Source organism: Hevea brasiliensis, chromosome 10, assembly GCF_030052815.1.
Source record: "Hevea brasiliensis isolate MT/VB/25A 57/8 chromosome 10, ASM3005281v1, whole genome shotgun sequence".
NCBI lineage: Eukaryota > Viridiplantae > Streptophyta > Magnoliopsida > Malpighiales > Euphorbiaceae > Hevea > Hevea brasiliensis.
The window spans coordinates 5,187,376-5,211,708 of record NC_079502.1 but is presented as its reverse complement, the minus strand read 5'-3'; the positions used below and the strand labels follow the sequence as shown (position 1 = coordinate 5,211,708).

Below are 24,333 nucleotides of genomic sequence, written 5' to 3'. Positions count from 1 at the left end.
AATGCGTAATCTTGAAGCATGTTCTGTAGTTTGTACAGGAAGCATAGTTTCTGCCAATTTTACTTCCTAGTCCCTAGACATTAAGGGCTGATAAACTTAGTTTGATTATGACTTCTAACTCTTAGTTAATTGATGGCATTTTAATCTAAGGCTGTCGCGTGCTAGAATGCATGCTTAATCAGATGCGGGAATTCTTGCTTAGATTTGGTCTACTTTGAACTCACCATTCAAATATATGAAATTTATGTGTTTAATAAATAAGTTTTATTATACTTCTTGTGTGAATTTAGGCAAGAAAAATTTGTTACGGAGTTGGCAGATTTTGGGTTAGCTTGAAACATGATGTACTGGTGCACGGTTCAGTGTGGTTGGAGATGCATGAAACAGAAATAAAATATGAATAATGAATTCAAACAATAGAATTGTTGCAATACGTCAGACGTCGTTTCTCTATTTACACCAAAAAATTTGTATTAGCACAGTTAGTGCAATTATATCCATCGGTTTCTGAAGCAGACTTGTAGCCTTCAGAGCCTCCAGCAGAAGCAACCCCGAGGCTGGTGAAGAGGGGTCATGCCTGTCCCTTTGGATGTGTCTATGGCCTCCAACATTGACGACACCTCCTCCATCTCTGGTCTCTTGTTAGGGTCTGCATCCCAACATCTTTTCATCACTTTTGCTACAGAGCTTGGACAACATTTGGGTATTTCTGGCCTCAGATTCTGCAATTTTTTTTTGGTAAGCTAAGATTTACCATTAAAAAGGAAACAAGGATGAACTAGCATGGACATTGCCAACTAAAACCAAGCTAATAAGCCATCCCTTATATCCAACCTAAGAAACCGCAAGCAAAGAAAAAATGTGGACAGATGTACAAACCATCCATCACAAATTGTCAACCCAACAATTCTCAAGGGATGCTACATACCTGATAAACCACTGCAGAAGTCAGTTCAGAGAAGCTTAGATTTGGATACGGCATGTCACAGCAATACATCTCCCATAAGCAAATTGCAAAGCTGTAAACGTCACATTTCCTATTGTATGGTTTATTGTCGAAGACCTACAATCATACCAGCAAAATCAACATTAGTAACTCTTTCTCAGAATTCAGAAGGGTAGAAAGGATTCGAGATCACGACAAGAAAAATTTGATTGGCAACATAGTGCTACATGTTTTGTTCATAATATACCTCTGGTGCCATGTAACCAAGAGAACCAGTACAACCCGTCATTTCATTAGGATTCAAAGCTTCAAGTCTAGCAACTCCAAAATCTGTTATCATCAGCGTTTGATTCTTGTCAAGTAGCATATTTTCTGTCTTCACATCTCTGTGCACAATATTCTTGGAATGGAGGTAGCTCAACCTGCCAGGAAGGAAAAGATGGAGCATTATTAAGTTCAAAATCTTGAAGTGCAATTAAGATCGTTAATGGTGGAGAATTTTGTGAAAAATAAAAGAGGTATAATATGGGAAAGAAATCTAACCCTCTTGCAAGATCTAGAGCTAGTTGCATGAAGTTCTTAAAAGGCAGCTTCGTTTCCCGGTTCTTTATGAGGTAGGATTTGAGAGTACCCCCAGGTTGATAATCACTGACAAGACAACACAAATTAACTGGCATGCCAATTCGGCCATTGTGGTTTTGGAATTTTATTTCTGATGTGCCCATTGTAGCACCTATCAACTGCACAACACAGGAAAAAAAAAAGTTACAAAATTTGTCAGAAACTATATGCAAAGGAATATGAATCAGAAAATTAATTAGTTTCAAAAAAAGAAATAAAAATAATTGATGATTACCTGTGAAACATTGGGATGAGACAGGTTATGCCAAACAGAAACCTCTTGCCTAAATGCTGTCCTAAGTGAAGAAATCTGAGCTTTTGTCTTTTGATCTTCATCACCGCAGTCAAGCACTTTAACTGAAAGAAACTTTAATGTAAGTAAAACGAAAACAAAACCAGATTGATCAAGATTATTATTAACAGAGGAAAAATCCCCAGTTCTTGAACTAATTACAAAGCCAACAAGAGAGTAAAAAGTTGAAAACCATAGTAATTCTTGGGGCATAATTAATAATATTTCCGGTATAGTTGATCGTGCGTAAAAAGAAAGCATGCATGGTAAGACGAAGACCAGCTAACCTGCAACGTCTCGACCATCATAATCCCCTCGGTGAACAGAAGCAAAAGTCCCTCGAGCTATTAATTTCTTAACTGTTAGTTTATGGGGATCAATTTCCCATTCTTCTTTGACGCCGCCTTTAACCCTATTTGCCTCGTCACCCTTCTCCTTGTGCATGCCGAGTCGTCCAAAGTTGACATCCAAGCTCTTACAAGCAATCGTGTTTGCCCTACCTAAACTTCTACTCCTTTCCATCATCTCTCTGTCTCTCTGATAAAGCTTTTGCAAGAATCAATGAAGCAACTTAGCAAATTTGTGTTGAAAATTAATAGCAATTAAGGAAGAGTAAGCCGGTGCGTGTGAAAGCTTTTTCTTTAGAGATATATATATATATATATATATATATTCTTGGGAGAGGTTTGATTTTATTGGCGTCAACTTTGCATCCCTTCTTTCAGTAGGACAGTTTTCAAGTAATCCTATATCAAATCGGAGTGGAAAACTCTTCTTTATCTGATTTTTGTGTTGTGTTTTAAAATTGCAACTATTCTGAATTCTTCTACAGCGGAGGCTAGAGCAAGCCACTTCATCACAGATTTGTAAATTGATTTCTACTCTCCCATATACAAACGGTCGAGAAAAATTAAATAGGGAAATTATCTTTAAAAAATTTAATTAAAATTACTATTTATATTATTTAAGAATTTTATTAGTAGGCTTTGAGTCCAACCCAAGAGCTAGCTTTTGTACCCTTTAACGATTTTCAACTCATGGGAAGGATGAAGTCTGTGTGAAACACATTGCTCGCTTGAATGTTTGACACCCACCAGACTTTTATACTCTTTAAGGATTTTCAACTCATGAGTTAACTTTTGAATTGAACTCAAAGAGCCATTGTTTTCTTTTAATTAGTTTTTATTTAATATTTTATTATTTTAAGATTCTTAATCCTAGTGGTACTATGATTATCAGTCTATAAATTAATGTTTATATAACTTAGCTATATTTTTTAATTATTTTTTAAGTGAGGAAAATATTTCCAACAGTGAAAACAAAATTTAAAAAATTAATATCTTACACAATTTATTATTAAAACCTTTTGTTCAACCAGGCCTATGAGAAAATAGACCCAACTCTCATAATCAAATTCTCTAATTTTTGTTACTGCTTTCGCTGTCTGTGCACATTGTGAGGAGCAAAGACTGGTTATTGGATAGGTCTTGGCCGAGGATTAGGTATATGAAATAATTTAAGTTGATTAAATCGTATAATTATTTTTATTATTTTAAAATATTAAAATTTTTTATATTTTTTAATATATTAAAGAAATATATTATATTTAAATATTATCTTTATTTATTAATGCTCAATCTAATGAAAAAAACAAAATTGTATATATTTGCTATACAAAATTATAAAAATATGAAATAAATATATTAACATATTACGATTTATCTAACAATTATGACTAATTATTATAATATTAAAAGAGTAATCATTTAATAATAGCAACTTATGTATACATAATTGAAAAATTAATAATTTAATTATAATATAAAATAATTAAACAATTAATTAATAAAAATAGAGAAATTTTAATAAATTAAATTAATTAAATTTTATAAATAAAAATAAATTACGATTTGAGATAATACCACATGGTAATCTCTTCTTAAAATGCATCAGAAAGAGTTTAAATAAATTTTCTTCTTCTTCAGCAAAAGCCAAAACGCCATCTTTTTTCCTTTCTTTGATTCTTTTTATGTTGCTGCAAGCACGAACGCCTTAAAGTTTATCTTCTTCGATTCTTTTCTTCTATAATGGCTGTAGTTTATTCTTTGTTACTACATTAACAAAAACAATTAGTTTTGCAACTTATTATTATAACTTACTAAAATTGATTGTTATTAACAATTAATTTTAAAATTAATTTGTGACTTCAATTTTTTTTAGTAAAATAATTAATTTTAAAAAAATTAACAATAAATTCAAGAATCAGTTGCTAAATCGATTGCTATTAGCAATCAATTTATAATTAGTTGCTAATCAATATTATAAAAATCATAAATATACAATTAGTAACCGGTTTTAAAATCGATTGCTATTAGCTACCGATTAGGAAATTGATTGCTAAAATTTATTGCTAATAGCAATCGATTTTAAAATTAGTCGTTAACAGTAACCGTTTTAGGGACTTGATTGCAAAATTATAGAATTAGTTTAATTAGCTCCAGAGTTAACAACTGATTTGTAATCGATTACAAAAATTAACAATTGAATTGCAATCGATTGTTATTTGCAATCGATTCCTTTTTATAACATATTTTTTCCTCAAAAATTTTCACCAATTTTTTTTTTCTTTTTTTGATTTGCAACCGATTTGTGAATCGATTGCTAATAGCAATCGATTTTTACAATAAATTAAAACCGTTTGCGATTAGCAACCGATTTTACAATTGATTTTTCTTTCAAAAAATTTTGCCAAATTTTTTGTTTTCATTTTTTTATTTGAAACCGATTTTTAAAACCGATTAAAATCGATTGCTATTTTGCAATCGATTTTTTCCCCCAAAAAATTTCCCCCATTTTTTTTTATTTTTATTTGCAACCTATTTATAAATCGGTTGATGTTAGTAATTGATTTCTATAACCAATTGAAATTGATTATTATTAATAGCCGATTTTGTAATCAATTGCGAATTGGTTGTAAAATTTTTCTCTCAAAATTCCTATCCAATTTTTAAAAGAAATAAGCAGCTGATCGATTATTAATTTATTTATATAAACTACTACTCATTTTATTTTTTTACTATTCATTTTCTTTTTCACTATTCATTTTTCTATGTTCCTTCCATTCTCTCATTATCTTCATCTTTTTCATTCTCATTTTCTTATTTATCATTTTTTATTTTTTAACATTTCATCATTTTTTTCTTTCTCATATATTTTCTTATTCATCATCTTTTTCTTTCCCATCTTTTTTATTTAACTTTTATTTTGCATAAAATAACAATTTTTGTTGTTAGCATTAATTTTTAGTAATTTTTTTGTTATATATATATATATATATATATATATATAGTAATTTTTTTATAATATTTTTATATTAATTTTTATTCCCAATTTTCATTAATAATTTATTATTTTAGTAATTTTTAAAAATTTTATTTTTTGAATTTTTTATTTTTATTTGAAAATTTAATTTTTTTAAAATTAGCAACTGACTTTTTAATTACTAAATTAGTTACAAATAGCAACAGATTTATAAAATGATTGCAAAATTACAAAATTAAAAGCACTAAATTTTTTTTTCAACTAATTATATTTCAATTGCTATAAGCAACTAATTTAGGTTGCTAAATCGGTTACTACTAACAACCAATAGTTTTTTACTAAAAGTTTTTTTTAAGTTTAATTAATTTAGCAACGGATTTGATTATCGATTGCTATTTGCAACCGATTTGATTATCTACTACTATTTATAACTAGGCTTATTGTAATCAATTGAATCGGTTGTTAAATCGATTAACAACTGATTTTAATGGATTAATAACCAATTCGGTGGTTGCTAATTTTTTTTTTTTTTTCTAGTGGTATATGCATTTTCACAATTCTACTTCCCAGTAAACCTATTTGACATGCTTTATATACTCTTAGCGAAACTTTCACTATGCTTAAACATGAAGAGTATAATTATTTCCTATTTTCATCAATTGCCATTACCACAATCCACCGCTATAATCTATGAGAGAAACATATACACTAGTAAGCTATGGTCTCCAGGTAATTAAAGTAATGGGAGAAAAAGGGCAGGCAGAGGCAGGACTTGTGGATTTATACATTTGCTGATTGGCGAACCTTTTTCAATCCTTATTAATATTTACGAGTTCTAGGATGAAAATAAGTTGCGTTGTCTCTTCTTCTCAGGAGTAGCATGTACCTGTGCTTTCATTCCATATTCCTTCAGTTGAAAGTTCACAAATGCTTCAGAAACTGCTTCCACCTGTGCGATGATGCCCATTCATGGGTTCATTGGAATCATACATGTTAAACATAAATTCATAATTTAACAAAAGTGCTGTAATTTTCACATACCAGCTCCGCCTTCTTAGCGTAAACCCTCACTATCTTATCTTGGTAAAAAGAAGGCAGCAAGTGGCTGATGAGATGATCTGGGATTGAGAATTTATCCTCGCTCTCATAATCCTGAAAATTCATGAGCTATTAAAAATCTTTAGGTAGAACAAAATGGAATTTTCTCAGAAGCATTAAATCTTTCAGCTGTTAAATTTCTGTTATTATGATATTAACTACCAGCATGCTGCAATCAAAATAATTGAAACTCGAGTTACCCAAATATATTTTTTATATCATTCACTATGAATTCAAGTTGAAATTCACTGCCAAGCCAATCCTTTGCTTTGGAAAAGAGACCAAGGACAACAAAAATTCAAAACAAGAGCAGTGAAAGGGATCTTAGTACCTTGAAAAATTTGACGCTGTATACGAAGATACATGCATGAAGAAAAGATAATTGTCAAGTTAAAAATTGCAGAAGCTAAGTGAACACAAACAATGACGAGTCTTTCCCATATACCTTTCAAGAGGATTATTCCTTCCACGTGTCAAATCAATCTTAGCAATGCTCACAGCAACATCTTCCTCTTTTAGTGTAATGTGACCAGTTTTCTGGTTATAAAATTACTCTTTTGAGACGATGCTTCTAATAGACATGGGCTTGGTTTGGGTTTGGACTGGAACTGAAACCAGACTACAACCAGATCAAACCAGGATTTGACTAGAACCATTTTGAATCGGATCGAAACTGGACCGAACCCAGGACCGGAATTGAGGAGTACCTTTTGGTTCGGTCCAGGTCTCCAACCCATCAAACCGGAACTGCTTGTCCAATTCTGGCCTAGAACCGGAACTGCTGGTCCAGTTCTAGCCTAGAACCAGAACCGCGCCCATGTCTGATTTCTACTTCTATGAGGAAGAAATACTAATATGGGATCTTTTTGGGACCTGGGAGCAAACAATGTCCTGTGGTGTAATGTCTTTGAAGTGCTCTAGTTGGTCCTTTGGAACAGAGAACTCATTGCAGAACTGCAAAACAAAATATATTGGCTATAATTACAGTCTTTACACATGTTGAGAAGATATTTAAGATGTGCTACCAGCAGATAATCTGCCAACACCTCGTGAATATAAATTCTCTTCCTGTCATGATGATAAGCTAGGCTACCTGGTATAGTTCCCTTCTCCTAATTCGCTGAACCAAATCTCTTGCTTCCTTGAGCTCCTCGCTGGAACTAGTTTCGATATGTTTCAATATAGAGTCATCTATCTGCACTTTTTTTAAGGATAACATCAGGTCCGACAAAATACAAAACTCTAAACAAAGTAAAATTTAATAAATGTTTATGCTAAAAACCTTCCAAAAATCATCTGGCTTATCAATTTTGTCTGTAATCTGAAGATAACCATTTGCTCTAGTCAAAGCATCAACAACCATGAGTTCTATTGCCTGATAAAAGAAACTGTCAAACCCATTGCATTTCACCATTTGGATGATGAAAATGGACTTCTATTGGCTGAAAAAAGAATGGCAAACATATTGAACCTTCACTTTTGCATGCGTATAGACTGTTCGATGCATATCAGCACGTGTTGCAAATAATTTGTGTACTGTGAGATCTGGAAACAATATCTAGCACAAGTTAGGAAGTATGATGACGACCACCAATAATGAAATGATTTCAGAGTTTCAACAGATACTGACAATCATTGGCTCGGAAGCATATCTCATCCTCTATAACGCGCATAGTATCCATTAACCTTGATGATAAAATTAAAAAAATATATTTATATATATTATTACCAGAAGCTTTGTTTGCGCAAAGAATGGGATCATAAAGTACAGCATGCATTATTGAACTCTCTAAATCATAATCATTCATACCTCTCAAATTGAAAACTACACCCCAGTCCACAAGCCCGGGAGTCTCGAATAAGGTAATCAAACCTGAAAATAATCAAAGTGTATCGTAAAAATATGCAATAAAATAATCCTTAATTAACCAAAAAAAAAAAGGAAAGACCAACTAACTTGTCCACATCTATCCCATTTCGACCATTTGCAACAATATCATATAGGAATTGCTTGTCATTCGTTGTCTAAACAGGAAAGAATTTTACTTTAGGTAAATGTATAGTTAGATATTTGAGAAAACAAAAACTGAACAAACCACAGACAAGAAAATGCCAAATTGACTGTCAGGTGGCTTACCCTTGGAGCAGAATGTTCAGTGCTGGCAATGATCATCTCCTGCAAAGGGAACAGATATGTATTATGTACATGATTCTCATACATGTATATAAAAGCCAGCCAAAAAAATTGTGAACTCTGAGATCATGACAATGGCAAGACATAAAACATTTAGGCATCATCAAGTGCTCAAGGACCTCTTGACTGTTCTAGTAAATGTTAAAATAATAAAAGGTCAACAGAAGCAACCTTTGCTTTCTTTTGGCATTCAGGATCAATTTCAATATAGTGCGTGTCAACAATATAGTCTATCATTCTCATAGACATGTCCTCATGAGACCTGGAAAATAATATAAATAATAACTAAGAATTGGATCAAATCCTCTAATAGAAACTGGAAAGTAATTAAATTATGGCTAATAGTAAGATGCACCAGTTTCCACCAAATCATGTTGCAGAAATCAAATAAAGGTGTTTTACAATGACTTTAACTCATAATATTTGATAATATAAATGTTTATATTCCAAGCATGCAAATGCAAAGGAGCTCACAAGCTATCTAATGAATATAGTTTCCTTGGAAAGAGTGATTCCAACATCTTTTCCACTAAAACTTAAATGGAATAAATATTCAAATGGAAAGGTTAAAGATGTTAAAAATGCGACAGTCCTAACTTCTGAGGGAAGAACAGACAGGTTTCTACTGAATGATGTAAGAATTACCACTTAAAACCATTAAGAACCCGGGGTAGAAACTCGTGTTCAAACAAATGGCTGAATGGCCCATGTCCAACATCATGCAATAGTCCTATAACAGGAAAGTGAAAATAAAATAAATAGCTGAAACAATCAACCATATACAAAGCAATTTTTATATCAAGCACAATTCATTACCTGCAAGTTTCACTGTCTGTATATCCAAGCCATCAATACCAAGCTCCAAGCCCTACAAGAAAGGCATAAATATAAGGAAAATATTCCCATTAACATGGATCATAATGTGCATCACCAGATTCGGGATGTTCCTACTTGGTGAGCTTTAATTCTGTGAACTGCTTCAGAAGCCAGCCAATACACACCTAATGAGTGCTCAAAACGAGAATGTACAGCTCCTGGGTAAACCATGTCTACAAGACCTGCATACAAATATATTTGGTTCAGTAATTAGAATTCGGTCCATGACATACCTTTATACAGCATAAAGACAAGTCATAGATGCTCTCAGTGCTTAATCATTGACAACTTAAATCCACTTAAGTTATATTATTTGCAGGCAAGGAAAAAAAATAAATATTTTTTCTGTCCAATTATAGGTTTGTAACTAATAAGGATTCAACCACAGTGGAGATCAATGATTCAGTATAGAAATTATTTGAGCTTGATATTAAATGTAGCAGACACAGTAAAGACAACCTAGATTCCATCATATAATCAAAAGCTTAAAAAGGTATAAAATTTCATGGATGCAAATGCTTAAGGTTACACTTCCGTAGCTGATTGCAAAATGATTGAAGTGTCCTTTTCTAGAATGCAGTTATTTCTACTATTTTAATACCAGTAAAGAGTAAAGACAACGTGACAAAGTACTAACCTGTAGCTGATCTCAATTAGTTTGGGATTAAGTCTTAATTGTTGTTGGTGTAACACTGAAATTATAAAAATTCTAGAAATTTTCTTAATAAATTAATCTAGAATAGCTCAATGCTCACCTAGTTGCTTTAGATCACGAAGTCTGCAACATTTAATAAACTTATCAGATGATTTAAACAATAACTAGGTAGAGAATCTTCATGAGAAATGGTTACAAAATCAGACTTACCTCTGAAACTGTTCAGTATCAACAAACTTGAGAAATATCTGAAATAAATACATAGAAAAGCAATTAGACCAGCGGTATCTGAAATAAATACATAGAAAAGCAATTAAGACCAGCGGTTATATTTTCTACCAGTAGAATGCGTTTAATTAAAATGAAAATAGAGGTACGATTTAATTTGCGCAAATGTATACCAGACCTGAAAACTTGTGTTTTTTCCTATTTTCACGAGGATTCCTAACTCTAATGGAATTTTTTTTAATTTTTCTAAAATATTACAAATATGTTTTCCTATCTATCTAGATTAGATTTAGAATTCTTATAAATATCCATAATATTTTCATTATGTAATAGTTTTAGATTTATTCAATAGAATTTTCTTCTTTATAAATTTGTCTTTGCTTTATTTTATTCTTAAATTCTAGATTCCATCTCTTGGATTAGATCATGTATAGATACTTTTGTGCGTACACGCTACTGCACTAGATCACATCAACAAGTAAATCAAGTTAAGTTCATATTGTTTTAGTGAAGATACTATAAATAAACATAAAAAAAGGGAAGGAGATAAGCATTTTCGCAACACTTAGTCAAAGGTCATCAAATAATTAAAGAAATTGTCGAATTGAGATTATAAATTACTAAATAGAAAAAGGAATTAAGATAAATGTTCTAACTTCTAACGATTTAACCACATCAACTAGAATAAGAACCTAAAATCGATAACTAATTATTCGGCAAAAATTTTACATAATCGATAACTAAATCGCAAAAAGTCCGCATCAAAAACAGAGTCTAGCTCAGTCCAGAAACAAATTTGCGTCATTCAAGAAGAAACCGAATCAAAGTTCAGTAGCCAGTTATACATTTCTCTAAACTCACAGAATCCAATCAGTCTCAGAACATCAAGCACAAAAACTAAAACAACTACTAGAGAAGGAAGTAGAGAGAAAAAATTCCAAGAAAGCAGCAAGAAGAAGGTAGTAAGTGAAGAAAGAAGGCACGACCGGGTCCAGATAGATGTAGCCATGGACATTATCGCGAACCTGCTTGGAGAATCGGCGATCGTGATAAGACGCAGAGTAGCCATTCTCTCTGGAACAAGTTCCCATGGCGAGTTCAACGAACAGGGAAAAGAGATATGTTAGCGTAGGAATAAAGAGGAATATGGACGAGACGCAGCGAGTGATGCCCGCCAAAGGCATGCTTGTGTTGGTGTAGGTTGCGAGTGCGCGCGGAATAGACGAGCCAATCGAGATTGGAGAATGTGGATTGAAAAAGTAGAAAGCGTTTTGCTTTTCCGCATGGTTAACGGAAATAATCTAACGGCTAATGCATAATTAAGAAGGTTTTTAATTTGGATTAATAAATTAGTGCCAGTAATTAACGAATGTAGCGATAAAAGTTGGAAATTTAAAGGAACGAAAATGGAGGTGCTTGATCTACCAAAAAGAAAGCAAAAACAAGGAGCTTTTTCCATAGTGAATTGCCTTTTGGCGATTGACAAGAAAGCATAGCTTATGATTGATGAGACGTATCCCTATTTTGCTGGAGGTAGTGGCTCACAGCCGTCTTGTTTGTATGCATTTATTCACCACCAGAGACAGAAGAGGGACATACTCTATTTTGAAATTAAATCAATCATAAAAATTAAAAAAAATTATTTTTTTCATATAAAATATATATACAAATTAAATTGAAACATTGGTTAATAAGATATTAAAAAATATGAAAGAGATTAAATTGAAAAAAAGAAGCCAGATTGGGTAAAATTATTTTAACCCTAACATCTCATTTTGTTAATACTTGAAGAATTTTTGCTTCCTCTAAAACAATAGACAAAAATTTTTTTTGGTCTAATTTATACAGTCGACATTGAATATTTGCAAAGGAAATCGAGTTGATTTTTCAAGAACATTAGTTGTATTATCACTCAGCAAGAATTTAAAGAATTACACGGTGTAGTGTTTTGATGCAAGCTACAACTGCGTTTTTGGCACAGTTTGTTTGGGCTCTCTAGTGACGATCGAAGAAATACTTCTCTTTTCGGCAGGGAACAAATGCAGGTGGAGTCGTGGAGAATGATTTTCACATTGTCCAAAAACCAGGTGCATGTTGTTAACTTAGTGTGTTAGCTACTCTGGTTTGGCCAAAAAGGAGAATGGGGCATTGAACAAAATCCTGAGCAGAAACGGGAAAAAAATGGAATACTTGTGTGGTAGGTTTCTTCATTTATATCATATTCTAGTACTTTTTCAACACGTTACTCACAGCAATGTGGTTAGCATCTATTTGATATTTACTAGTAAATAATAACTCGGTTTTTTTTTTTTTTTTTCTAATTGATCTTCTTCTATTGTTACAGACAATTACTACTTGCTAGGGGTGGACACTGTTTTAAACAAACTTTTGAGCCAATGATTGCGTATTAGGAAAACCAATGTAGAGCATAAAGATGCAAGAAATTTTCAAGCTTTTTCCTTGAATATTTGAGAATGCAATCAATCAAATGCCAATGAGCACCAAATGACTGTTAAAATCCAGTATCAGTAAACTGCTCTGCCCTGATTTTCTATGGCCATAAGGTCAGCATGCCGATGTCAAGTAATCAGGTAAGAGAGGTAATACCTGAAATTTTCTGCCATCGCCCATGTGAAGAGAGCTAATAGTGTCAGCTACTTTTAATCTGTATGGGGATTGGAGATCAAGAAGAGAAGAAAGATGGGTAGCCTGGTCACCTCCTTTAATAGGCTGGAAAAAATTAAAAACCAATACTGCTGTCAAAGGGCATTCAAGTTCGGCTTACAATGGAGGGTTAGTGCAAGAAGAACTAAGCAAATGGTGTGGAGGGTTTGCAACAAAACTTGAGAGCTGTTTGGTTTTGTAGCGGAGCTATGTTCTTTGGAGAACAACTTGAGAAAGGCCTGGGAAGAGGGTTGCGGAAGATTTTGGTTGAAGTGATAATAGTTGTATTTTTTTTTTTTAATCCTTGTCAGCTTATTTTAAGAGCCTTCCTTGCATATGAAAGCTCGCTACATACTAGAATTTTAAGTGTTTAAATGTTACATTTTTATAAACGTTAAGTATTAAATGTTAAGAAGGAAAACGTCAAAGTGTCAATTGAACTTTTCTATAAAGGTCAGGGACCAAATAATATATTTCGCCATACTTATACTGTAAACGCAAATAATCAGGAAAGGGATTAGGCGGATAAGCGAGCAGGTGGAGCCTGAGGTAAGAGAGGAAATCGAAGCGCCATGTTAGCTCAAATTAGACAGTGTTAAGGAATTTACCAAATTTTGCAAATTAAGCAAAACACAGGGCATCTATTTGCCACGAAACAATCCATAGACCCAAACTTGAAAAGGCACTAAATCATGTGGTATCTTTTTTGTATTTCCCCTATATTAATATCAGAACCCACTTGGACAAGTGTTCACAAGAAAATGAAGAAACAAAAAAACCAGGTCCCAATACCATCCATCAATTTAGGATTGATGCACAACCAAGCATCATAAAGACATTAGACTTGAGCTCTAGCATTCTGTTTCAAGAGTCAGATGCATGACTTTTGGCACATTCAATACTGAAATGAAAGTGATAATTTAATGATGAAAGAGTTTTCATGGTTTCTAAAATAGCTTATCAACACTGTAAAGGTCAGTAAAGTTTGAAGAAAAGTAAACCACGTATGCTGAAAATAATGGCAAATGCATGGAATTATATGTTGAAAATCACAACATATATGACAAACGTGAGATTAGAGCGTAATAAATGTAAAAAACTTCAGGGAAGATAACAACCATGGAGGGAATTAAGGCTATACTTTATCTGGTAATCTTTGTGAAATGAATACAATTCACAGCCTTCAATGCAAATGCACATTTATGGTGTTCAATTTCATATCTTGTGCTTCAAACTAACATCTCCATTGAAAATAATGCGCAATGCAAGAACTGGACGCTGCAGTAGTTGAAGATAAGGTGAGCATAAATCTAAATAACATGGTTTTGAAAGTAGACACACATATAAAACCTTTGATATTCTTATGCTTACTATTGATAATACTGTATCATAATTTTTAACATCTTTCAGAGCTAAAATCAAAGCTAAAATGACAAGAAGTAAACATCAATTACTTTTCCTTGAAATGCATTCTTAGATTTTTTATTTGTGACTGAGCTCATGAAAAGTTTGTGTTCCTATATATACTAACATAGCATAGAAGTTAACAGCTTTCAGCTGCTGAATTGTAAAAGAAAAAGCTAAACTAAGAAAAATTTGAGCTAAAACATTGTGTCTTGATTGATTGGCTGTGTGTCTTCTTTGAAATGAAGCCCAGTTCATTGATGATAGAACAGGTTCAGCAAATACAAAAAGACAAAAGCGCATGATCAGCAACAATACCAGAACATCTACAACCAAAAATGAAAATTTAATTATTATGAAAATTGGGGTAAGAAAGATTACACACCAGTACTTAATCAGGCGATCCCAACCACAAGTTGCCACTTTACTTTGTTCCAGTGGATGCCACTCACACCCAACGCTCACTCCCTCATGACACTTGAGGGTCCTGAAAACTTTGCAACTCTTCCAGTCCCAAAACCAGCACTTACTCTCACCATCTCCTGACATAACAAACCGTCAATCTGGTGAGAAATTGACTTGGCAAGCATAACCTGCCACGATATGCCCTGCAAACCTCTTCTTCTTATTCAACTGAAACCTTTCCCTGGTACTGTAGATAAGAATCTGATTATCCAAACTCTGCGCTGCAAACCAATTTGTGTTGGGATGAACAGCAATTGACGGCATAGAATGCATGTGTGGTTCACTTATATGCTTGATAACAACAGGGATCCCAAATTCCCATACACGAAGAGATTTATCAGCACTTGAGGTAACAAATCTCCTATTACTATCCACAAAAGTGACGGTATTTACTGCCCCCAAATGTTGATCGTACTCCTGAGTGATCTGCCCTGTATTCATATCCCACTGCACAATTTTCTTATCACTCATACCCACCAACAGTATATTCTGCTTATCATCATCAGAATTAAGCTTAACAACATAAGGGATCTTCCCAGTTGAAAAAGTTGAGATAAACCGCCAGTTTCTGTATCCCAGCACTTGATATTCTTATCACATCCAGCAGTCAAAAACTTAGTCCCATCATTACAAACGAAATATCCCTAACAGCCTTTGAATGACCCATGTAAGTTCTCGTACACTTACCTGAATTGAACACATCCCATATCTTCACTTTGGTATCCATCCCTGCAGAAAGAATCAAATGACCATATTTGGGGAAGAACCTTATCGCAGAAACTCCCTTTGTATCCCCACTCCATGTATGCACAAGTCTCTTTGGTATGTAACAATGATCATTAGTCGTTTTAGCATCCTTGGGCGGCGCAATCCAGGATCTTCCCTGATAATCCCTCTCTTCCTTGCCGTGAAAAGTGCTCTTATCAGTAACAACCTCCCCTTTTTCACCTCCAGCACCTTTCGCTTCTTTCTTCTTAGCGCACTCTTCTGCATATTTCTTCTGCTCTTCTGTCAATTCTTCGTGCCTGCCCATGGGCTCTTTCTATTCTTCATCAACCAGGCATCGCTCGCCGGATTATCAATCTCTGCCTTATCTACATCAGTATCCACATTCTCACCCTCATCCTCCTCGGTTTCTTTCTTCTTCTCAAATTTTCGCCTCTTTTGCTCATGCTGCGGTATATTGCAAACCGATATACCATTATTATTTTGTAAAGCATTCAAATCGCCAATATAATTGTTACCTACGGAGGCCGAAAGATCGGCAGCGTAACGATATTTGTGGAAGGTGTTGTACTGCTCATCGAAAACGAACGAGTCGATGGCAGCGTCCTCCACGAAGCCAAGCTTGTGGTTGCGCATGCCCCGAGCGATACCGTCCTTGGCGTAGGGATGTGCTGGGCCATAGATGGGAGCCCAGAGCTGGCCGTAGGTAGGGTTAAATGCGACAGCGTGGTGTACTGGATCAGCGCGGTTGGCCTGCGCCACCGTTGGGGCCAGCAAGACATCAAAGATGTAACCCCGGTACAAAAATCTTTGCTCATTGCCATCGCCATTATTTGAAAATAATATTTTAATTTATATATAGTTTTTTAATTTTGAATTATAATTTTAAATAAACTATACATTGTAACTTTTTACTATATGAAATAATTAGTTATAAAAATTATAATTTTCTTGTTTTGCTTTAAAAATGTTAACTTTATTGACATGGTTATGTTGTGTTCTGGTTTCTTGATTGCTTCAACCTATTAATTGATGCCATTCATTGATGTTTTCTTGCTATAGAAGTCCATGATTGTTGTGTTGTGATCACTATGTGAAAATGGGGTTTATGAAAAATGAAAAACTAACCAAACAAGGCCTTAAGTTTACAATTTTTCTGTTCGATGCATGCATAATGTCGCAAGGGTTTTGCGGTCGTCGGACGATTCTCAATGAAGTGAAAAAAGTGAGAAGTCACCACTTTAATTTTGATAGAAATAAAAGAAAACCATTTGTAAAGATTAAAAACCACTTTGAAAATAAAGATTTTAGGTTCGGGATCTATATACGGGTGGGAAAAGTGTTAGGCACCCCACCTCGTCCCTCAACGAGGGTAAGCAGATTTAATGTTGTGCTCTTTATAAATTGAAATTGATAATTTGGGGGTTAGAATGACGATGTTAATACTTTGTACGGATAAAAAGAATGTTTGATATTTTACTATTACAGGTTGCCCAAAAACACGAGTATATGAGATGACCCTTTAGTGAATAGGTGTTGTGTAATAGGTATTTAGAGGGTTAATATGAATACTGAAGTTGTGATATTCTCAGGGGGGGTTTTTGTACTATATATATGAGTGCCTTGAGGAGGACTCTTCATCGGGCCTCAACCCAATATTCAGGATACTTTGGAAAAACTTCTCCCGCCGATCCCTTGGTGTATTAAGAATTTAATTTGAGAGCTCGAGTAAAAACCCTCCCTCAATCTCTTAATATATTTTAATTTGAATTTAAGCTAAGAGAATTCGGATAAGAACTCTCTGCTGATCTCTTAGTGTATTCTGTTAAAAATTTAAGCGGAGGAGTTCGGGTGAGAACTCTCCACCGATCTCTATATATTTTGTTAAACTTTTGGTTGAGAATTTGGGTAAGAACTCTCCCCCGATCTCTTAATATATTGTGTTAAAAATTAGGCTGAGTTCGGGTAAAAACTCTCCCTCGATCTCTTAATATATTACATTAAAAATTAGGCTGAGTTCGGGTAAGAGCTCTCCCCCGATCTCTTAATATATTGATAAGAACGGCATTTTATAAGAACTTCGAACTAGGGATTCGGGTAAAGGGTCTTTCTTGATCCCTTTTGTATGGGAATGAAATACCGAAGACATAGGAAACCTCTGTGTAAAGCTTTTCCTAGCCTATGGGACTTTATAACTAGATGGCGAACGATAGGCCGAATTCCTTGCCGATCTTCCGCATGATCGCTTTATCAGAACTCTTTGGTTTGTGACATCTGATCTCTTTTTAGTCGCTTGCTCGAGATCCGAACTTGTCTTGATTCCCTATCTATTGTCTTATCATCTGGGCTTGTTCCAAGGCCCGATCTCATAACTTATTTGTTTGACCTAATCTTGTTTCCAACCTATTCGACCTTTGCTAGACCTATTTTTCCCTTATCATTTTTCATTTATTCAGACCAAAAACTCTCATGTTAAAGTACTCCTGCCTATATTCTTTAGAGTATTTATGAGTCGCCAATGACTCAAACATCTACTCTCGAAAGGAGTGAAAACGAGGTGACGATAAATGGAATTTATGAATGAATAAAAAGAAGACAAAGGAAATAACTACGGGCTAAAATAACCTATTATGAGATTTAGTGTGATTGAATATATATAAAAAAATAACCTATTCTGAGATTTAGTGTGACTGAATATATATAAAAAAAAAAACTTTAAAAGAAAACTTGAGAAAGCAAACCAAGGATATTCAACAAAATGACAGTTTAAACGCTTACCCGTGGAAAGTTGGGGAGACAAGCGAGCTGACTCCGGTATCCACAAATCCTGGAGAGGTGAAGGCAGACAGTCGAAGGACTTGAGCTTACCCGAAGTAATGGGAATAAAGCAGAATGAAGTTGAGTTCGGAGGGTAATACACAGATACTAGAGTGGTGGGAATGAGGAGAAGTGAAGATGGGTTCACAGGGTAGTGCACAGGTACTGAAAATGAAAATCGCAGGATTTAGAGCTCTTTTAGATGAAATACTTCAAAAAACTGGTTTCTAAAGTTTCTCAAAAACTTTGAGAGCTTCGAATGGCAATGCAGTAAGACTAAATCAGAGTTTAGAGTTTTTCCACAATAATCACCACCTCCCCCCTTTCTACAGTATTGCATGCAGGTATTTATAGGGAATGAGTGTTCAAAATGAACGGTCAAGATCTTATCAGGGGGAGATGGAAGGCTTGGATTCAAAAGGACATAATCTAATATCTGAGAATTAAAGAGAATCAAAATGGAGGGTCAGGATTCTATTCAGAATATTTGTCCTTTCATCCCTTAATCCAACGGTCAAGGATCTCGCCTTACAAAATGGATCCAAAGGCTGGGAACAAATGCAATGAATCTGTCATCTACTTTTGATCTGAGGGCTCCAGATCCATCCTTACAATTATAATCAACGGTGTAGATCGAGATATACAGGGCTACTTTAACCATTTGGCGTCTGGCGACTAGGAGGGCATCCTTGCAAATGAGATGTGTGGTGAGGATCTGATCATGCCTATAATGCTTTAACTAACTCGGATCTGATGGTGAAGGGAGTTAATTGAAAGTTCTGACCGAAAGTTTTTTAACCCCTTTGCGTTCTCCGATCTCTATAGGTCGTCTCTTATTTCTTCCAATCTTGTTGTGACTAACGCATCTTAAGATTGTTATTTCGATCTCTATCTTCTTTTGCATCCGGTCTTTTTTATTTCCCGATCTCACTATTTTCCAACCTCCTACTCAATCTGACCTGTATTTGTCAAAGCAATAAATTCTTTGGTTATCGATGAGCCCGTTTCGAGTTCTGCAATAAATGTCAGGGCCCTATATGTAACACCTTCCCTGTAACAATTTCGTACATTCTACTGTTCCGGTGATCGGTGTCTGTTCGGACAGCTAGAACGTCAGGAAAAACATTTAAACTAAAGTGAGGAACCATAATTAACTCAAATATTAATAAGAAAAATTTAGTAAAAATTTTAGAAATAAAATACAACCAAGTTAAATGAGCCGGTACCCTAGCGATGGGTAACCTAGTGAGAAATTGCGGTTCTCGCAACTAGGAGCCCTAGACCCGAGGGAAAAATTATAAAATAATTATTGGGACTCTAGAGAAGGGTTATTGAGGTTCTTATGGCATTAGAATGCCAAGGAAATGCTTAGAAAAATTTTTCAATTGGTACAGACAATTTTGGCCCGTTAAGTCAAACGGAGGGCATTTTGGTCATTTCGTCTTCAGAGATGATTTTTGGCCGACGTATCCAGTTAAGTAAATAATTATTATGACATAAAATGTGAATAAATATTACTAAAAATTGAATTGAAAATGAGTAGAAAAGAAAAGAAAAAAAAAGAATTAAATGGAAATTTATGACATCACATGATGTCATTAGTGTGCCTTCACCCAATTACATGGTGACACATGGCAAAAACTAAGTTAAAAGAGCCCAAATGGGCTGGAAAACAAAGAGAAAAATTCCAGCAACCATTTTCTTCCCAAACCAACGGGAATATTAGAGAAAGAGAAAGAGAAAGAGAAGAGAAACCTCCATGGGAGCTTAGGAAAGCTTGAGATAACCCATTAAACCTCCTTGAAACTCATCTTGGTCTTCACAAAAAATTATTTCTACACTTTGGGAAAGCTAAATACAGCAAAAGGAAGAAGAAAGGAGGAGCTTTGATAAGTTTGAAATTCATTCCATAAGAGGTTAGTGACCTAAACCTTTGAATCTCACTTTAATTTCAAGTTTAAGAACTATATAGGTGAGCAAATGACCAAGAAATTTGATGAAAGACATTGGTATGCTAATCCTAAATTTTGGCAGCCATGGTTAGGGTAATATGGTGATAATTTTTGGGGAGCTAACATGCAAGTATGGCTGCCCTTAAAGTGTAACTTATAAGTGAATTGATAAATGCAATGATAATGCATAGTTTTGAATTGTTGAGTTAGGGTTTGGGTTGAAGAATGAGACTTGATCTTGTGATGATGGAAGTAGGTTTTAATGGTCAATTATTTACCATTTGGTTTGGTTTGAATCAAAAATGAAATGAATTGGGTTGTGGGATTTGAGGTGGATATGGCTGCCTTGTGTGACCTGCAGGTGTGGCTGTGAGTCCAGCCTGTTTGGACAGCCATAACTTGACTTGTAGAGGTTCAATTGGTGTTTGGTCAATTGGACATGAAACTAGACACAAAATGGCACAACTTTGGTGAAGAAACCATGCCCATAAAACCAAACCAAGTGGACCAAAAAATTGCTCAAATCCGGGTGACCTGCAGGCTGTTTCTGCAGAGTGACCAAATAAACAGTGATTGTTCATTTGGCCATAACTCAATGTAGAAAGGTCCAATTGACCTGAAATTTTATCAGCAATAAGCTGAGATATAGATCAACAACTTTCATGAAGAAACCTATCCCAAATTATGACCAGAACCTATCCAACAATTGAGTTACAGTCACTATTCACTGCACTATAGATATGGTCAGCCCTGAAAATTTTCAATCCGGCCAGTTGTGGTTTTTGGACCATAACTTAAGTTACAAAACTCCAAATGGAGTGATTCAAAAAAGGAAATTCAACTAGACAAAATAAGGAACAACTTTCATGTTTGTCATTTTTTCAAATTCCCACTGCAACAATAACTAATGGAACAGGAAAAATAAGGTATCAAAACTGAAAATTCTGCCCCATTAACTTTAAACTTAGAAATGGTATTGGCAACCAATACCAACAAATTTTGAATGCAAAATGTGGTATGTTGAGAGTATTAAAACCAATGTACCTATTTTCTATGGAAAAGTCAACATTTTGGTTGACCAATAAAATGAATAATAATCATAAAAATTCAATTTCAAAGAATTACATAAATAAAAGTGTTAAATGCCCTAGTAGGCCTAATGTGATTGGTTTGGATGGATTGGCATGCCAATAGGGTTCTGTCAGCAGTACTGCATATGACTTCATGCCATTCTGTATTTCATGGCTTCCCATGCCATTCTGTGACATAATAGCCTTTGGCTATGATATTGAGTTGTTATACTCGGGTTTAATCCCCGATAATTATCACAGCTTATTAGTTGTTCTGTTGCACACCGGGAGACACAATGTGACCGATGGTGTGATGGTCCGAGGTACTTAGTACCCAGTACCAGTTTACCCGTTTATACTGATCCGATCCAACTAGTATAGGTTACTCGGGCAGTATTAATAAATCTTACCAAATTTCAATTGAATAATATTGCAATAAACATTTGAGACTTAGTTCACTCAAAAATATAAACATACATTATGTACACATGTTTTTATTTTATTTTATTTTATTTTATTTTATTTTATATGGTCACCACTAAGCAGAATTGCTTAGCGCGTCGCTTTTGCCACGCGCAGGTACTGGAGACATAGCTGGAGAGTCCAGCCGGCCTCATACAGGGTGAGCCTTCATATCTGCACTCAGAGTTCAGAGTCACCTTACATTGCAGTGCATTTGGTAGGACCTTAGGCCATTTTGATATTTTGATATTTTGTATTTTGTAACCTTCTGTAATGTATATTATAAATTCATGTAATTATGCTTTTGATGTAAATATCTATGAAACATGTTCAGTAATAAATTGAGCATTTTTTTTTATTGAGTTGACTGTGGTTTGAATTTAATTGAATTTTGAGATATTGAAGTGAATTGAGAAATTGTTGAGAATATATTGGAGGTTGATTTGAGAATAAGGTGATGATATTATTGGGAGTGTTTTTAACAGGTTCAGAAGAACTGTTTTTCCAATTTATAGCCGGCACTCTACCGGATTTTCTATAAAATTTGCGAAAAAATTTAGACTTATCAGAAATTATAAATAAATGAATTAAAAGGGATTAATTGAAATTGAAACATGAATTGGTGTTCCGACACACTGAGTGGCATAACTTGCTCGGCTACACTGTAGACGGGTAAGGGGTGTCACACTGTATATATGCAGTAATAGGAAATCACCTTCTCACTTCACTTTTTCCTTTTTCAGTTTATTTTCAATGCACCACTTCCCCAATTCTAGCTTTTCCAGCGATAATTCTAATTATGATGACCATTTTGATCTTTTTTCGACTAGTTCCTTCGCCCCTCGCCTGAAAATTTATGACCCCGGTGATCGGAGAGCCATGAGAATGTCATCTAATGACAGCGAAAGAACTGAACTAATTTATCGATCAAGGTCGAAAGTGAAGACCGTGCCGATCTCGAATCGGTCTACCGATACGATCGATAAATCGATCTCAGATAAGAGAACCGCTAATTTCAATCTTGATGTCGGTGATTGCCTCTTAAAGTTTATTTGGCTCCCAACCATATCGGGTGTCCCGACTACAGCTCGGTTATGGTCAATGACATCGGCGATGACTCCGCTCGATATCATGAGAGTCATAGTCACCCTATCTGAGCTGCACATCTATTCAATTTTTGTGGCTAGCTTTCTGATCAAACATATCTTTTGATTCAGCCACAAGACTAGGCTTTGACATAGGCCCATCGTGCAACATTTTGAGTTCAGAAGTAGTCTGAGTTTGATAGAATGTAGTGTAGGGATACTTGTAATTGCTGATATTGAGAGATAGCCCAAATAATGTAATCTGATCTTTTGGAAATAAAATTTTATTTGAATATTTATTTTGTTTTATTATTGCATTATTCTCTGATCCTTTTTAATTGTGTCCGATCTATTCTGCTAAACCGTGCTTCTGGAATTTTCTCGGGGCACTGGTCAGATCTCGCTTATCGATGTAGCATTTAATACACTAGCGGGTATAAATAGGGAGGGGGCGGTCATTTGCAAATCATGCCACTTTCAGATTTCTCTCATCAACATCAAATTTTCTCTCCGTTTTCAAGTTTTCTGGCATCGACTAACACTCCAGTAAGAGCTTTAATCTTTTTTCGATCAATTTTCCTTTTTATTTCGTGAAAATGAGTGGTACCGAGGGTCAGAGAGCTGCGAGCCCGCCTTCCATCCATATTTCGTAGACCTCGAAAGAAGGTGACGCGATTAGACCAAGCGGGCGATCCAACACAGCCATCATTTCAGTTACTAGTCCTGCTACCAGACCGAAGTGAGGAACGTCTTTGAAAAAGGAGAACCAGCCAGTTGATGAACTGCCATCAGTCCTTAGAGAAATTGATCTCCAATCTATAAGTCAAGAATACAATCTGCGGATTAACTCTTTTGAACTGATCAGGTGCCATGGTGATCTTCGGGCCAATCACTTCTTTGAAGAATGTGATCTTATCATAGTGTATGAGGAGCAGCTGAAGTCCGGGCTACGTTTTTCCTTGGATGGATTTTACAAGGTCATCCTGAAATTCCACCATGTCTCGATAGCTCAAGTGCATCCGATCTCTTGGCAGACTTTAGTAGCCTTCAGAGGTCTCTGCCGAGCCAAGAGACTGGAGCCCACCGTTAGGGTCTTTGCCGAGTTGCATATGCTTGCCCGAAGAAAGGATGATGAATTCTGATTTTTTCAGGCAAAGCCGAACTGCGAGCTTTTCGCCGATCTCCCTTCTTCACTGAAGAACTGGAAGGATCGGTTTTTCATCCTTAGGAGCAAGGATCGAAATGGCTTTGAGGGGATCCCACGTAATTAGAATTATTTGGTCCCCCAAGTCCCTAAGAAGCTTACTTTAAATAAAGACGAAGACGCCATGGTAAAGGAATTAAAAGCTCAGGCGGCCACCCATAAATATTCATGCTTAGATGCAATTATGGCCGAACTGAAATGGGGGATAATGTGGCTGATCTCCCATGAAGATTACGAGCTTGAACTTTCTTAC

General features: G+C 34.9%; 1 protein-coding gene and 1 pseudogene across 1 annotated transcript; both read right to left on the bottom strand.

Moving 5' to 3' along the window:
• Positions 1 to 462: 462 nt before the first annotated feature.
• On the bottom strand, positions 463 to 11,681 carry LOC110638851 (uncharacterized). Its single transcript, XM_058128992.1, has 25 exons — positions 11,218 to 11,681; positions 10,214 to 10,251; positions 10,104 to 10,126; positions 9,424 to 9,530; positions 9,289 to 9,340; positions 9,118 to 9,202; positions 8,644 to 8,734; positions 8,416 to 8,454; positions 8,236 to 8,303; positions 8,089 to 8,151; positions 7,909 to 7,964; positions 7,750 to 7,823; positions 7,561 to 7,653; positions 7,372 to 7,473; positions 7,152 to 7,232; positions 6,724 to 6,815; positions 6,610 to 6,625; positions 6,222 to 6,332; positions 6,036 to 6,129; positions 2,147 to 2,251; positions 1,803 to 1,924; positions 1,490 to 1,686; positions 1,194 to 1,368; positions 929 to 1,063; positions 463 to 722 (listed from the first exon to the last, which is right to left on the bottom strand). The coding sequence occupies exons 1-25, from the start codon at positions 11,413 to 11,415 to the stop codon at positions 528 to 530; spliced, it is 2,412 nt and encodes an 803-aa protein (XP_057984975.1). The 5' UTR covers positions 11,416 to 11,681; the 3' UTR covers positions 463 to 527.
• A 2,202-nt stretch (positions 11,682 to 13,883) lies between these two features.
• Positions 13,884 to 16,321, bottom strand: LOC110638828 (uncharacterized; annotated as a pseudogene).
• Between the last annotated feature and the right edge of the window lie 8,012 nt (positions 16,322 to 24,333).